Consider the following 14053-nt stretch of genomic DNA (forward strand, 5'->3'; position numbering starts at 1 on the left):
AATTCTTATCCGATTTTGTTGTAATTTTGTACAACGGCTTTTCCCCTGACCTTAAACAAACATGTCCAATTTGGTCTTAATCGATTTATAGCCTGCTACAGGTCCCATATTAACCGATCCCCCCATTATGCCTCTTGAGCCTCTACAAGGCGCAATTCTTATCCGAATGGACTATGGGACGCGTTTCATCTTTGGCAAGAAGACTTTCAACCATATTAGGTGCAATGGCTTCTCGGTCCCTACGTTGGTATGTTGCATTTGTATGATTTTTTTTTGCGAAAACGCCTCTATCATACGAATACTACGTTAATGACTCTCGTCTACCCTGTCTATTAGCTGTACTTTTCCCAATGATTGTGTTTTCGTGTAATGACAGATTTTTTTTTTCTGCGACAATTACACTACTTCCATGGTACACATTATTCTGTGCATCTGTTGAAAGTTGTATTGATGGCTTCGAACGCTGGACAATTTGTTTTATTTTATTTTATCTTGTCTTAACATATTTTATTTTATTTTATTTTATTTTATTCTATTTTAATTTATTGTACTTTATTTTAATTTATTTTATTTTATTTTAGTTTATTTTATTTTATATAATTTTTTTATTTTATATTATTTTATTTTAATTTTTTTTGGTAAGAAGATTTTTCAACCGTATTAGCTTCACGGATCGTACGTTGGTATGTTGCACTTGCATCGTATTTACTGCGAAACGCCTCCATGATACGAATACCACGTTAACCACTCTCGACTTCGCTGTCTATTAGCTGTACTTTTCCCAATGCATGTGTTTTCGTGCAATAAGAGATTTTTTTGTCTGCGACAATTACACTACTTCCGTGCTATGCACATGATTCTGTGCATCTGTTGGAAGTTATATTGATGGCTTCGAACGCTATACGATTTATTTTATTTTGTTTTTTTAAAGTTATTAGCCCTTAGGTTTCTTAGCCCTTAGTGTTAGATCCACTTTTTGTCGATGTACACAGTTTGGTCAGGTGTCCATCAGTCGTTCAATTTATTAATATACAAAACTGTGAGTAATATGAACTCGTCTATCATACTCGCTCAATATGTTTCGCTCATACCAGCCACATAATTTTCTTTTCCAAGGGTTTCGCCGCAGATTCATGGTGATGGTTGCAGAAAGATTTAGTGAGTTTTTACTTGTTTCTAATACACTTTAAATGTATTTTCTATAGTTTTTGTTTTATTATTTTATTTTTTTCATATAATTCATCCCATATCAAAAGATCTGCTTTCTCTTTTTGGGTTTTAATCTGGAAATCGTTTTCTAAATCTAGAATTTCATATGGATTAGCCTTGTCCAATGGTCTCCAATTTAAATCACCACCTTTTGTCGCCACTCTTTGTACATCCATTTGAGAGTTTTTGGCAAAATTCACCAAAAGCTTGACCATTTTGGTTATTATCTGGTATTCCTTGGACTTTTTGTCCAACTTCCACGAATATATGGCATACCACAAATATGAAACATCATCAGCGTGGGCCACACCATTTTTCAAGTCCTTGCCGCAATACCTTCGGCGATGATGATTAAAAGTGGGCGAATCAAAAGCAAAGCGGTACTGATAGGTCGGAGCATTAGCGTAGGCTAAACGAGATTGTATCGAACGATGTATGCCATGCCAAAAGAGTTTTATGGTGTAGTACTGAAAGTATTTAAGAAAAAAAAAATTGTGTGAAAAAAAAAATACAAAAAAATGTTTATCAATTTTTTTTACAAATTTTTATATATATTTATTAAATATTTTTCAAAAACTTTTTTCTCTTGAAAAATTCTTTGATGATGTTATTTTAAAATACATATATTACTAATTTCCAAATTAAAAATGAAAATTTGCCTATGAATATTCCATTAAGGAACATGGTCAAACTTCTCACATACTCATAAAAAGAGTACAGTTCGCTTCAAATTAAAGCTCAGTAATAACGGGGCCATTGTTTATAGTCGAGTCCCAACGGAACGCCGCAGTGGGACACCTGTTTGGGGAGAACTTTCTCCTAATTTATTTCTAATTGAGCCAACTTTATAATATGCTGCACCAACGAGACTGCGTGCTACTGTTAGTAACTCTCTCGAAATGCGAGAGCTTGTTAAATTTTGTAAAGATCACAACAAAATTGTGCCTACTATAGCCATAAAAGTGCGCATGTCGGGGGAAAGAAATGTATGGGAGCTATAGGCAAACCTGGGCCGATTCTGATAAAACTTAGCTTACAAATTGAGATGTCGAATCAAAAGCCTGAAGAAAAATTTTTTAAATATCGGGCCTAAACTGTGGTCGCCACAGCTTTTATAGGGCGCATCGGATGATGGATAAATATGGTTCGTGGTTTACTCCCAAATACATTTAATTTGAGCCCCATATTTCTATAGTCGGGAAACATGATCGGCTTGGGGAGTATTTTGGGGGATGGGCGGCCACACAGTGAGTTGGCCTTGAAAATATAAATCGTATTCGTGTTATACTCTAAAAATCCTGTTATTTGAGCCTCATATTGCAATAGTGGGTGGTGTTGTGGGGGTGGGGTGGCCCCATAGACACTTTTCCCAAATATTGATATCAGATTCGTGCTTTACTCCCAAAGACCTTTCATTTGAGCCTCATATTGTATGGTCGTAAATTTGTCCCCTTTGTGGAATGTTTTTGGGGAGAGGTGGCCCCCCAAACACTTGGTCCCATATTTGGATATCAGATTCGAATTCTACACTCTACAATTTATTTAAGCCACATATTCCCATGGTCAGTAAATAAGTCCTGTTTGGGGGTGTTTTTTTTTTTGGGAAGGAGTGGACCCCCAGAAACGTGGTCCCACATTTGCATAGTAGATTTGTTCTACTCGCAAATATCTTTCATTTGAGTCCCATATTGCCGTGGTCGGTAAATATGTCCGATTTAGGGGTGTTTTGGGGCTTGGGGTGGTACCCCGAGCACTTGGTCCGACAATTGGATATCAGATATGTTTTCTAATCTTAAATACCTTTCATTTGAGTCCCATATTGTCGTGGCTGGTCTAAATATATGTTTGGTAGGTTTTAGGGAGGGGCGGCCCCCCTGGGTATCCCATCCGAAATTCGGATACAACATTTTTATTTTAGGGTACTATATGAGAGCACACAAAATTTTGCTTAAATCGCACCACCCATTTCCGAGATCTGGCGTTTCTGAAAATTAGGGTAAGGGGGAGGGTCCCCCACCCCTTCAGTTATCAAAAAATTTAACCTATTTTCACCACGGGATCATTATGCACCATCTGTGAAAATTTCAAGAAAATCGGTTCAGCCGTTTCTGAGTCTATAAGGAACACACAAACAAACACAAATTGATTTTTATATATAAGATGATTGGGTCTGCCGGCGTCTTACGATGGTTCCCCAAAATCAATATTTTCAATACACTTACAACTAATACATACAAATATCTCTTACATCTATGTCTTTGTACAAAATATGCATCTAGTGCATTTATGAAGTCCATTTATTTATAAGGTCAATGCGATTGCATTCTCCCTAAAAGTTCATAAGAATTGTAGCAATATCAGCATTAAGAGATTAACGGCCGTGAGAGTGAAAAGAGTTCACTGGCAACCATGATGAGGCATTTCCATGTTGCTGTTTATGCTTAACGAGTGTTAGGGCATTCACTCATGTTGGGTGTTGCTTGGTGTAATTTGACACTCTCTTTGTTTGAACCATTCTTGTTGGGCTTGACATTGATTCCATGATATGAGTACGCTAATAGTAACATTGATTCTATGTTATGAATGTATGAGTACGCTATAGCGCACAACAAACTCATTACTGGCTTAGGTGTATGTCTATAGTGGCATATCCGCACCCTCTTTTCAAAATTTTTTTAAATTTTACTTCCAAAGCTACATTAAATGCCATGATTTTGACACAGAGCTATCCCTCGAAAAATGCTATAATTTTCTCATTCAATTCGGTCTAAAATCTTCAAAATTGTTCTTAAAAAAATAGAATATAATTCAGTGAAAAGGCTGAAGAAAAATGCAGAATTTTTCATGCCACAGCAAATTATGAAATTTAATGTACTTTTGGAAGTAAAAGTTAAAAAAAAAATTTCCTGGGTTGGCATATGCAATGCACTGTGCAGGGGGGTATTTAAGACGCTCTCACTTAGTTCATTTACATATCTTAGATTTTAGTTGTGTTTTAAATGTTTTGCATACTCACATTAGTGATTTCATTTAGTGCACTCTCAGTGGGTGCCTTCTCTCCAAAGTGCTGTCTCGCAAGTCTCTTGGCCATAGCCATATTGGCGCTCTTATCGTTGTTTGCTACCACATCGTGGGGTAATGGCCTCTCTGGGTCAAAGGTCAAAGCTTTCAAAAGCGCTGGAAACATTTTTATTTGCGGATACATGAGCAAGCCTTCATCGGCGGTTCCACTGAAAATTATTGGTATGTCATTACTCCAGGTGTCTTTGAGCAAAAGTTGGGGATCACAACTTATAACACAATCCTCTGAGTCGTAAGGTTCTATGCAAGGTGCAAAGGGAAATGAAACACCAGTTCGGAAATCATCTTTCTTAAGAATAAAATGGGAAACCAACTTTTCAGCTTCAAGGGAGCGCAGAAACTCTATGACACTGGAGTCGATATTCTCACCCTCAAAGCCATGTTCCTGGGCTAAACGAAAGGCATAGTCTTTGGGTGGTACCACACTCCAGGGATTCAACATTGTGCCCGATAAGCATATGGCCTTGTGAAACAAGTTTTTTGTTTGGTGTGAGGCAGCAAGGAAGTGGGTGGAGGCGCCGCCTGCACTGTTGCCAAAAAGTGTTACATTGTGCGGATCACCATTGAAATATTTGATGTAGTTGTTGACCCATTTCAAGGCCAAGATCTGATCTTTAAGGCCCGCATTGCCAGGCACCTGCAATGTGGGATCTGCCACACTTAGGAAGCCTAGAACAATGAAACAAATACATTGCATACATATTTAGAAAAGTTAAAAGATATGAAATTAGTTAACCTACCCAACGAACAAAGACGATAATTTAGTGTAACAACAATGACATCTTCACTCATGAAATAATCCGGGCTGTAGAAACTTCTGGTGGCCTCACCAAAATGAAAACTGCCACCATAAATCCAAACCATAACGGGTAGGGGGGCTTTTGATTGTAACTAATTGGCACATAAAAGGTAATAAAATAGAAAATTTTAATTTTTCTTTGCGAATTTAAAGACTTACCGTCTTAGCATAGACATTCAGATACAAACAATCCTCTGAACCCTCAACGTTGCCGGTCAAGGGATTTTTCTGCACAGGCTTTGTATTGAAATCAGTGCAATTTTTTACTCCATTCCAAGGCTTGGCTGGCAAAGGGGCCCGGAACCTTAGTTGCCCCACAGGTGGTAGGCCATAGGGAATGCCCTCAAAACTGTAATAGCTGTCTTCATAAATGGTTTTTCTTAGTACACCTTTCAATTGGCCCACGGGCAAGGTAATTTGATGATACTGTAAACTTCAAAGAGTTTGCTGTCATTATTTTGTTGTGTCCAATGCGTATTTTTTATTATTTTGTTGCGATCTACTTACTCTTCACTCATGGCGATGTTAACGGTTCAACGTTAGACATTATACTGACTCGCTCTCAGAACTTGTCTACCAGTAATGTGGTGTGTATTTGTAAGAAAGCAGTTCTTATCTCCCAAGAAGCTAATCAAGTACTCATTCAAAGATCTAGTTTCCCACCATGAAAACAATGTGAAATCGTATTTGTACCGGCGTAAAATCAATGAGGTAAATATTGGCAATTTAAGCAAGTAAAAACATATTAAATTCGGTCGTGTAGGTTTCAGACAAGGAGACCGCCTATTGTGTGATCTCTTTAAACCCCTGTTGGAGAAGATTATACGAGATGCAGATGTGAATAGATATGGCACACTTATCACAAGACAACACCTGCTACTCGCCTATGCCGACGACATCGATATCATTGGTCGGTCACCGGAAGTAGTAACTGCAGCCTTGAAAGAATCGAAACAGAGTCAGTGAAAATGGGTCTGGCAGTAAATGGAGATAAGACGAAATGGATGGTTTTAACTCCCAAGAAGCCTTGCACAATCGAGCAGATAAAGAAAATGGAGAAAGTTGGGAACCACAACTTTGAGACAGTCAGTAACTTTATCTACCTCGGCACCGCCGTAACCAAAACGAATGACACCAGTTTAGCGAAGAATAATACTGGACTAAGTAAGCAGTTTAGAAACAAGGCCACCTCTCGAACGCCGAAGATTACACTATACAAGACACTGATACTACCCGTGTTGTTATATATTTCTGAAGCATGGATACTTGTGAAATCAGATGAGGCAGTGGTTGGAGTATTTGAGAGAAAGATTCTTAGTAAAATATATGGACCAATTTGCGATAATGGAGAATATAGGCGACGTGTGAACCACGAGCTGTATGGAGAATATAGGCGACGTATGAACCACAAGCTGTATGACGACGATAGCGTACTTACACTTATCAAAATATAACGGCTGCGTTGGCTACATCATGTTGTCAGAATGGATGAAGAAGCTCTAGTAAAGAAGTCTTTTGAAGACAAACACCGAAATCACGCAATCGAGAGGACCAAAAGCACGATGGAAAAATCAAGTGGTGGGAGACACCTCGAAACTTGGTGTCAGAGATTTTAGAATGAGCGTAGAAGATCGAGGCGCTTGAAACGCTATTCTACGTTCGGCTAGTGGAACAAATATTCAGACATAGTCAATTAAACTAAGTAAAGTAAGATTGCCATGCCATTTTAAGTCGATCCGTTCGTCCGTCTGTCAGTCGAAAGCACGCTAACTTTCGAAGGGGTAAAGCTAGGCGCTTGAAATTTTGCACAAATACTTTTAATTAGTGTAGGTCGGTTGGGATTGTAAATGGACTAAATCGGTCCATGGTTTGATATAGCTGCTTTATAAACCGATCTTGGATCTTGACTTCTTGAGCCTCTAGAGGGCGCAATTCTTATCCGATTTGACTGATATTTTGCATGTGGTGTTTTGGTATCACTTCCAACAACTGTGTTAAGTATGATTCAAATCGGTTCATAATCTGGTATAACCGATCTTGACTTCTTGAGCCAATAAACCTATCTTCCGATTTTACTTCTTGAGCCCCTACAAGGCGTAATTCTTATCCCAATGAAGTGAAATATTACGTAATGACTTCTACAATGTTCAGCATTCATTTACGTTCCGAATCGGACAATAACTTCAATATTCTAACAATAACTTCAATATTCTCTGTTTGCCTAAAAAAAGATAGAACTCGACAAATGCGATCCATGGTGGAGGGTATGTAAGATTCTGCCCGGCAGAACTTAGCACGCTCTTACTTGTTTTCTCTTAATTTCACTAGGGAGAGTTAAAGGACTTATTGAAACTTGTTTCGAAACAAAAGCGTGCTCTACACCGTACCCAATAGTCTTTGGGAGTGTGGGGCACCTTAATCAATTTCACAAATGTATTGATGAAGAGACAAAAGTGTCAGAAATCGCGATTCACCATGCCATTCAAAGTGTATTGGGGAACCTTAATCAATTTCACAAATGTGCTGATGAAGAGACATAAGTATCGGAAATCTCGATTCATATTGCCCAACTTTATAACATTTTATAAAAGCATTGAATATGATATCGAGCTGTAAATGTTCGAAAAATTACGAGAATATTTCAGAGATCAGAATAAAAGAGCGCCTGTTTGCGTCATATCGATATTTTCATATGATATATTGCGCACCTAGAGGACTAAAATATTATACAATATATTTTTCTAAGATAATAGATTTTTATAATTTTTGCTTGTTTCTCTTTCGAGACAAGTTGGATGATCGGAGAGGCAAATGGAAGAGGAAAGCCAAAGATAGCAATACACACCAACCACTATGGGATGCGTTTCGTCTTTGGTTAGAAGACTTTTCAACCAGATTAGGTGTGAGGGCTTCAAGGGCCGTACGTTGGTATGTTGTACTTGAATCGTATTTATAGCGAAAACGCATCTATGATACAATTACCACATTAACCAAGCTCGAGAACCCCTGCTTATTAGCTGTACTTTTTCCAATGCATATATTTTTTTGTAATGACAGACATTCTATCTGTATCAAATTGCACTTCTTCCGTACTACACATGATTTTTTGTTCATCTGTTGGAAGTTGTATTTATGGTTATCGGTTTTTAACAAACCGAATCAACGCTTGTGATATGCACCTTAAACGCAATGAATTCGATCCGTTTTTAAAACGAATCATAACTGGATATGAAAAATGGATTGTTTACAACAACGTTAGTCGAAAACGATCATGGTCCAAGCATGGTTAACCAGCTCAAACCAATTCAAAGGCTGATATCTACCAAAAGAAGGTTATGCTGTCTGTTTGGTGGGATTGGAAGGGTGTGGTATACTTGGCTGGGAACTTTTGATGCATCCACCATATAGCCCTGACCTTGCACCATCAGACTACCATTTATTTCGATCTTTGCAGAACTCCTTAAATGGTAAAACTTTCGGCAATGATGAGGCTATAAAATCGCACTTAGTTCAGTTTTTTGCAGATAAAGGCCAGAAGTTCTATGAGCGTGGAATACTAAATTTGCCAGGAAGATGGCAAAAGGTTATCGAACAAAATGGCAATTATATATTTGATTAAAGTTCATTCTAAGTTTTACTAAAAATGCATTTACTTTCTTTTAAAAAATCCGCAATTACTTTTTAGGCAAGCCAATAGTTCAAAGAACTAAGCCAATGCAATCAATTATGGAGTGTTTACATTATAAGGGCCATTCGGATTTAATATGATCCATGTACAAATATGTGTACATAATCTCCAGCAAAGATGAAAGATCTGTAATATATTATGTAAGACTTAAGAAAACATGAAGAAAGAGAGTTCTTTGATATGATATAATTTTATTTTTTTATTTATTTAACATTTTACATATAACCTAACAACAGAGTATTGTTAGGAATAAACATATGTTTAATAACGAACAATAACATCAACAATATCAATATCACATTAAGAACCACAAAAAGTATCAACATCGCAGACAATTCATTGAATATACATACAACTCAAAATAGTTTATTCTTTTCGTATAGCTCATCCCACAGCAATAAATCATCTTTCTCTTTCTGAGTTTTAATTACAAACTCGTCTTCTAAATCTAGAACTTCGTAGGGATCTGCCTTATCCAGTGGTCTCCAATTCAAAACTTCTTTCTCTGTTTCCACTCTCTGTACATCCAATTGAGAGTTTTTGGCAAAATTCACAAAAAGTCTAATCATATTTGTTATAATCTGGTATTCCTTGGAGTTTTTGTTCAATTTCCACGAATAGTAGGCATACCACAAATATGAAATATCATCGGCATGGGCCACACCACTTTCCACATCTTGTTCACAAAACCTTCTGCGATGATGATTAAAAGTGGGCGAGTCAAAGGCGAAGCGGTACAGATAGGTTGGAGCATTGGCGTAAGCCAAACGTGAGAGTACAGAACGATGAATGCCATGCCAAAAGAGTTTAATGGTGTAATACTGAAGAAAAAAAATTACAAAAAATTTAAAGAATAATACAAAATTATTTTTTCATGAAATTTAGTGGGGAGAGACAATTGTCTATTAGTAAAAAATTCATTGTAAATTTTCTATCTTTTAAGCCTAATGCTAAGTTCATTACCACGAAAATTGTGTATTAATTGCTTGCGAAATATGCCACATTCTATTGAATGACATATTACAAACCAAACTGATACAACGACACACAACAAAAGCAACTACATTGGAATAGAGTTGCTTGTGACCTAGTTCCTGAGCAATTAATTGCATTTGCAATTAATTGAAATGAAATTTAGATTGTCGCAGCGACATGTCGCCTCTATTTTGCTTAAAGAGCACAGTGCCACTTCTGCGGATGTCACTGTGTTTTTTTCCTCACAGATTTTTATAACCACCACCATTGGATGGGGGTATACTAATCTAGTCATTGCGTTCTAAGTCCCCATAAAGTATATATATTCTGGATTGTATCGACATTCTGAGTCTATCTAGCCATAAGCTTCCGTCCGTCGGAATCTCGATAGAGGTCGAACGCCTTAAGCTAGTCGCTGGAAATTTTGCACAGATACTTTTTATTGACATAGATCGTTGGGGATTGCAAATGGGCCACATCGGTTCAGATTTGAATACAGCCCCCATATAAACCGATCCACTGATCAGTCCTTAGAAGCCTCAATTTGCATCCGATTTGGCTGAAATTTGGAACAAGGACTTGAGTTTTGACTTTCAGCATCCATGTTATGTAGATCCGAATCGGTCTATAAACAGATATAGCCCTCATATAAACCGATCCCCAGATTTGACTTCTTAAGAAGTCTAACTTTTCAACTGATTTGGATGAAATTTGGCCCAAAACCCTATCTTACAACATCAGTGCCAAGTTTTATCCGAATCGGTCAAAAAGGTGATATGGGCCACCCTAAGTACCGATTTCCCGGTATGACTTCTTGAGACCAATACAATTTAAATTCATACTCAGTTAATAAGAGTAAATTTTTAGCGGAATCCGTTTTTACAGTTGTTCGGGCAAAATGTCGAACTCAGTACTAGCCTTACGAAAGAACTAGTCAAACCGGACCCTAGTGGGTTAGCTGGTTAAACTCGCCGCCAAAGAATGGAAGTTATATTAGTCTAGTCTTAAAGTGTTATTATTGTGGATCTTCTTGACTATCTTTATCGATCTAGCGTATCACCATAGCGGTCGAATTAACAAAAATATCTGCTTCACATCATAGATGCCGGAAGTGTTGTTCGATCTGGCTGAAATTTTTAATGGATGGTTTTCTTATTACTTCTATAGCGTAGCTAATACGAAGTGTTATCCATTTCGAACTGGTCAAACATGATATTTGTCTAATTGACAGCTCATTATATTGTTTACAAGTTAACAAAAGCATTTGTTTCAAAGTTTATTTAAAAATAAAGAAAGTTATTTTGAATGAAATTCAAGTGTATAAGCGTGATTGCTTTATATTTCGTTGGAAATTAACAATCGGCTCTTGTTGGCGAACTTAAACACCTCAAAGTGAACGAAATGTATAATTATCGCACGAAATGTTTATTTTTCCGCTGTTTCAGCAAACATTTTTGATTTTTTACTACCACATTTCTCTGAGCGATCGCCTTAGTGGCATTAAAATGTGTAAACTTGTGAAAATATCTCGTAAAAGGATGCACCCAAAAGCATCAAATTTTCCAGATGCCAGTCTGATGGACTTTTCTATTTAGTCTAAAAAAAACCAAAAAATATGCCAATATGGTGAAGCTGAAGAAAGTCATTGTACGGGATTGACCCAAAATACCAGCAAATTACATTTGTACAGTTGCAGCTGGTTTTTTGACCGACTCAGAGTTAATTCTTCAGTAAATGGAAGTAAATGGAATCTAAAATTTAGATTACTTCCACACATTGTGTCACTTGAATCAACAAAAAATATTTTCACGCCAAAAATCTATGGTGGTTTTAATTGATAATAAATGTTAGCTTCCCCGTTCCATATACATTTTCATTATTGAACTACATGTCCGTTTTCATGGGGCTTAAGGGTGGTAAGGCTCCACTCATTGGGCCACACAGTTGCATATTTAATTCATATTCCAAAAGTCTTCAATTTTAGTCCCATATAGTAACAATCGTATTACCTATAGGCAATACACTAGTACTCTACTTCCATGTGCCTTTCATTGGAATCTCATATTGTCCTTTTCGAAATTGTAAAGTTGGGCCTTCCCACAAAAAATTTGTTCCCTAAAGAGATTTTTTCCATTAAAAAAATATATATTTCATATACTCACATAAATGATTTCCTTCAGTGCACTCTCACTGGGTTCCTTCTCACCAAAGTGCTGTCTTGCAATCCGCTTGGCCATTTCAAGATTTATACTCTTATCGTTGTTTGTTCTCACGTCGACGGGTAAAAGCCTCTCGGGCTCAAGTGTCAAGGCTTTTAACAGAGTAGGAAACGCTTTAAGCTTGGGATACATGAGCAAGCCTTCATCGGCGGTTCCACTGAAGATTATCGGTATATCATTACTCCAGGCCCCTTTGAGTAAAAGTTTTGGATCGCAACAAATCACACAATGCTCCGAGTCATAAGGTTCAATGCAAGGGCCAAAAGGAAATGAGGCACCATTCCGAGTATCCTCATGGTTGAGAATATTATGAGTTACCAATTTTCCAGGTTCAAGGGTACGCAGATACTCTATGACATTGGAATCTAGATTTTCTCCCCTATAGCCATGTTGCTGGGCCAAACGAAAAGCATAGTCTTTGGTTGGGGTTACGCTCCAAGAATTCAACATTGTTCCCGACAAGCAGATGGCCTTGTGGAACAAGTTTTTAGTTTGATGGCTGGCCGCAAGAAAGTGAGTGGAGGCAGCACCGGCACTATTGCCAAAAAGGGTTATATTGTGCGGATCACCATTGAAGTATTCAATGTAGTTTTTAACCCATTTCAATGCTAATATTTGATCTTTAAGGCCCGCATTGCCAGGCACTTGCACTGTGGGATCTGCAACACTTAAGAAGCCTACAATAACAACAACACTAAATACAATAATAATGAATTGCAATTTTAAATGTTTGCTTTAAAAGCTATTTTTTGCTATAAACTCATAAAGAACTAAAGGGGGAATGATAAGAGGAACATGGAAGCAGCGAACATACCCAACGAACAAAGACGATAATTGAGTGTGACTACAATGACATCTTCACTCATGAAATAATCTGGACTGTAAAAACTTCGGGTAGCCTCACCAAAAAGAAAGCTGCCACCATAAATCCAAACCATTACGGGCAAGGGGGCTTTCGATTGTAACTAATTTTAATTGGTTGGGAAAAAAGATAATAAATTATAAAATTTTCATTTGTCTTTGCCAATTTGTAGACTCACCGTCTTAGCATAGACATTTAAGTACAAACAATCCTCTGAACCCTCAACCTTGCCAGTTAAGGGATTTTTTTGCACCGGTTTGATATTGAAATCCGTGCAATCCTTAACTCCATTCCAAGGTTCGGCCGGTAAAGGGGCCCGAAACCTTAAATGCCCCACAGGTGGCTGGCCATAGGGAATGCCCTCAAAACTGTAATAGCTGTCTTCATAAATGGTTTTTCTTACAACACCTTTCAGCTGACCCACGGGCAAGGTAATTTCATGATACTGCAAACTAGAAAGAGTTTGATAAAAGTTTTTCTGTGTCCATTATGATTTTGTTTTATTTTGCCATGATATAGTACTTACGCTTCACTCATAGCGTTGCTTGGTGTTCAACGTTTGGCATTATACTAACTCGCTGTCATTTGGCCACACCACATATCACTATCTGAGTACTAACAATAGTGTGGTGTTTGTGAGAAATAAAATCTTATCTTCTTAGAAAGTAATGAGTACTGATTCAACGATAGAAATCTTCTGTCCCACCAAGCAATAAATATGGCTACGAATTTGCGAATAAATAAAATTGTCCATTTGAGGATCGAACAAGTAAAAAGGCGTTAAGTTCGGCCGGGCCCAAATTTGGATACCCACCACCTCGGGTATATATGTAAACCACCTTTCGTCAAAATCCGGTGAAAAATGCATACCTTATGCCCCATAGGTATATACGGCAACTATATCCGAATCTGGACCGATCTGTGCCATACTGCAGAAGTATGTCGAGGGATTTAACTTAACTCACTGTCCCAAATTTTGGCAAAATCTGGCAATAAATGCGCCTTTTATGGGCCCAAGATTTTAAATCAATATATCGGTCTATATGGCAGCTATATTCAAAACTGGACCGATCTGGGCCAAATTGAAGAATGATGTCGAAGGTCCTAACATAACTCACTGTCCCAAATTTCGGCGAAATCGGACAATAAATACGCCTTTTATGGCCCCAAAAACTTAAATCGAGTGATCGGTCTATATGGCAGCTATATCCAAATCTGGA

General features: G+C 37.6%; 1 protein-coding gene across 1 annotated transcript; it reads right to left on the reverse strand.

Moving 5' to 3' along the window:
• Positions 1–1191: 1191 nt before the first annotated feature.
• Positions 1192–13445, reverse strand: LOC106093422 (uncharacterized). The gene is made up of 9 exons (XM_059361799.1): positions 13360–13445; positions 13012–13285; positions 12786–12936; positions 11915–12648; positions 9135–9598; positions 5249–5522; positions 5031–5181; positions 4226–4959; positions 1192–1676 (listed from the first exon to the last, which is right to left on the reverse strand). The coding sequence occupies exons 1-9, from the start codon at positions 13368–13370 to the stop codon at positions 1200–1202; spliced, it is 3270 nt and encodes a 1089-aa protein (XP_059217782.1). The 5' UTR covers positions 13371–13445; the 3' UTR covers positions 1192–1199.
• Between the last annotated feature and the right edge of the window lie 608 nt (positions 13446–14053).

Source organism: Stomoxys calcitrans, chromosome 2, assembly GCF_963082655.1.
Source record: "Stomoxys calcitrans chromosome 2, idStoCalc2.1, whole genome shotgun sequence".
Classification (NCBI taxonomy): Eukaryota; Metazoa; Arthropoda; class Insecta; order Diptera; family Muscidae; genus Stomoxys; species Stomoxys calcitrans.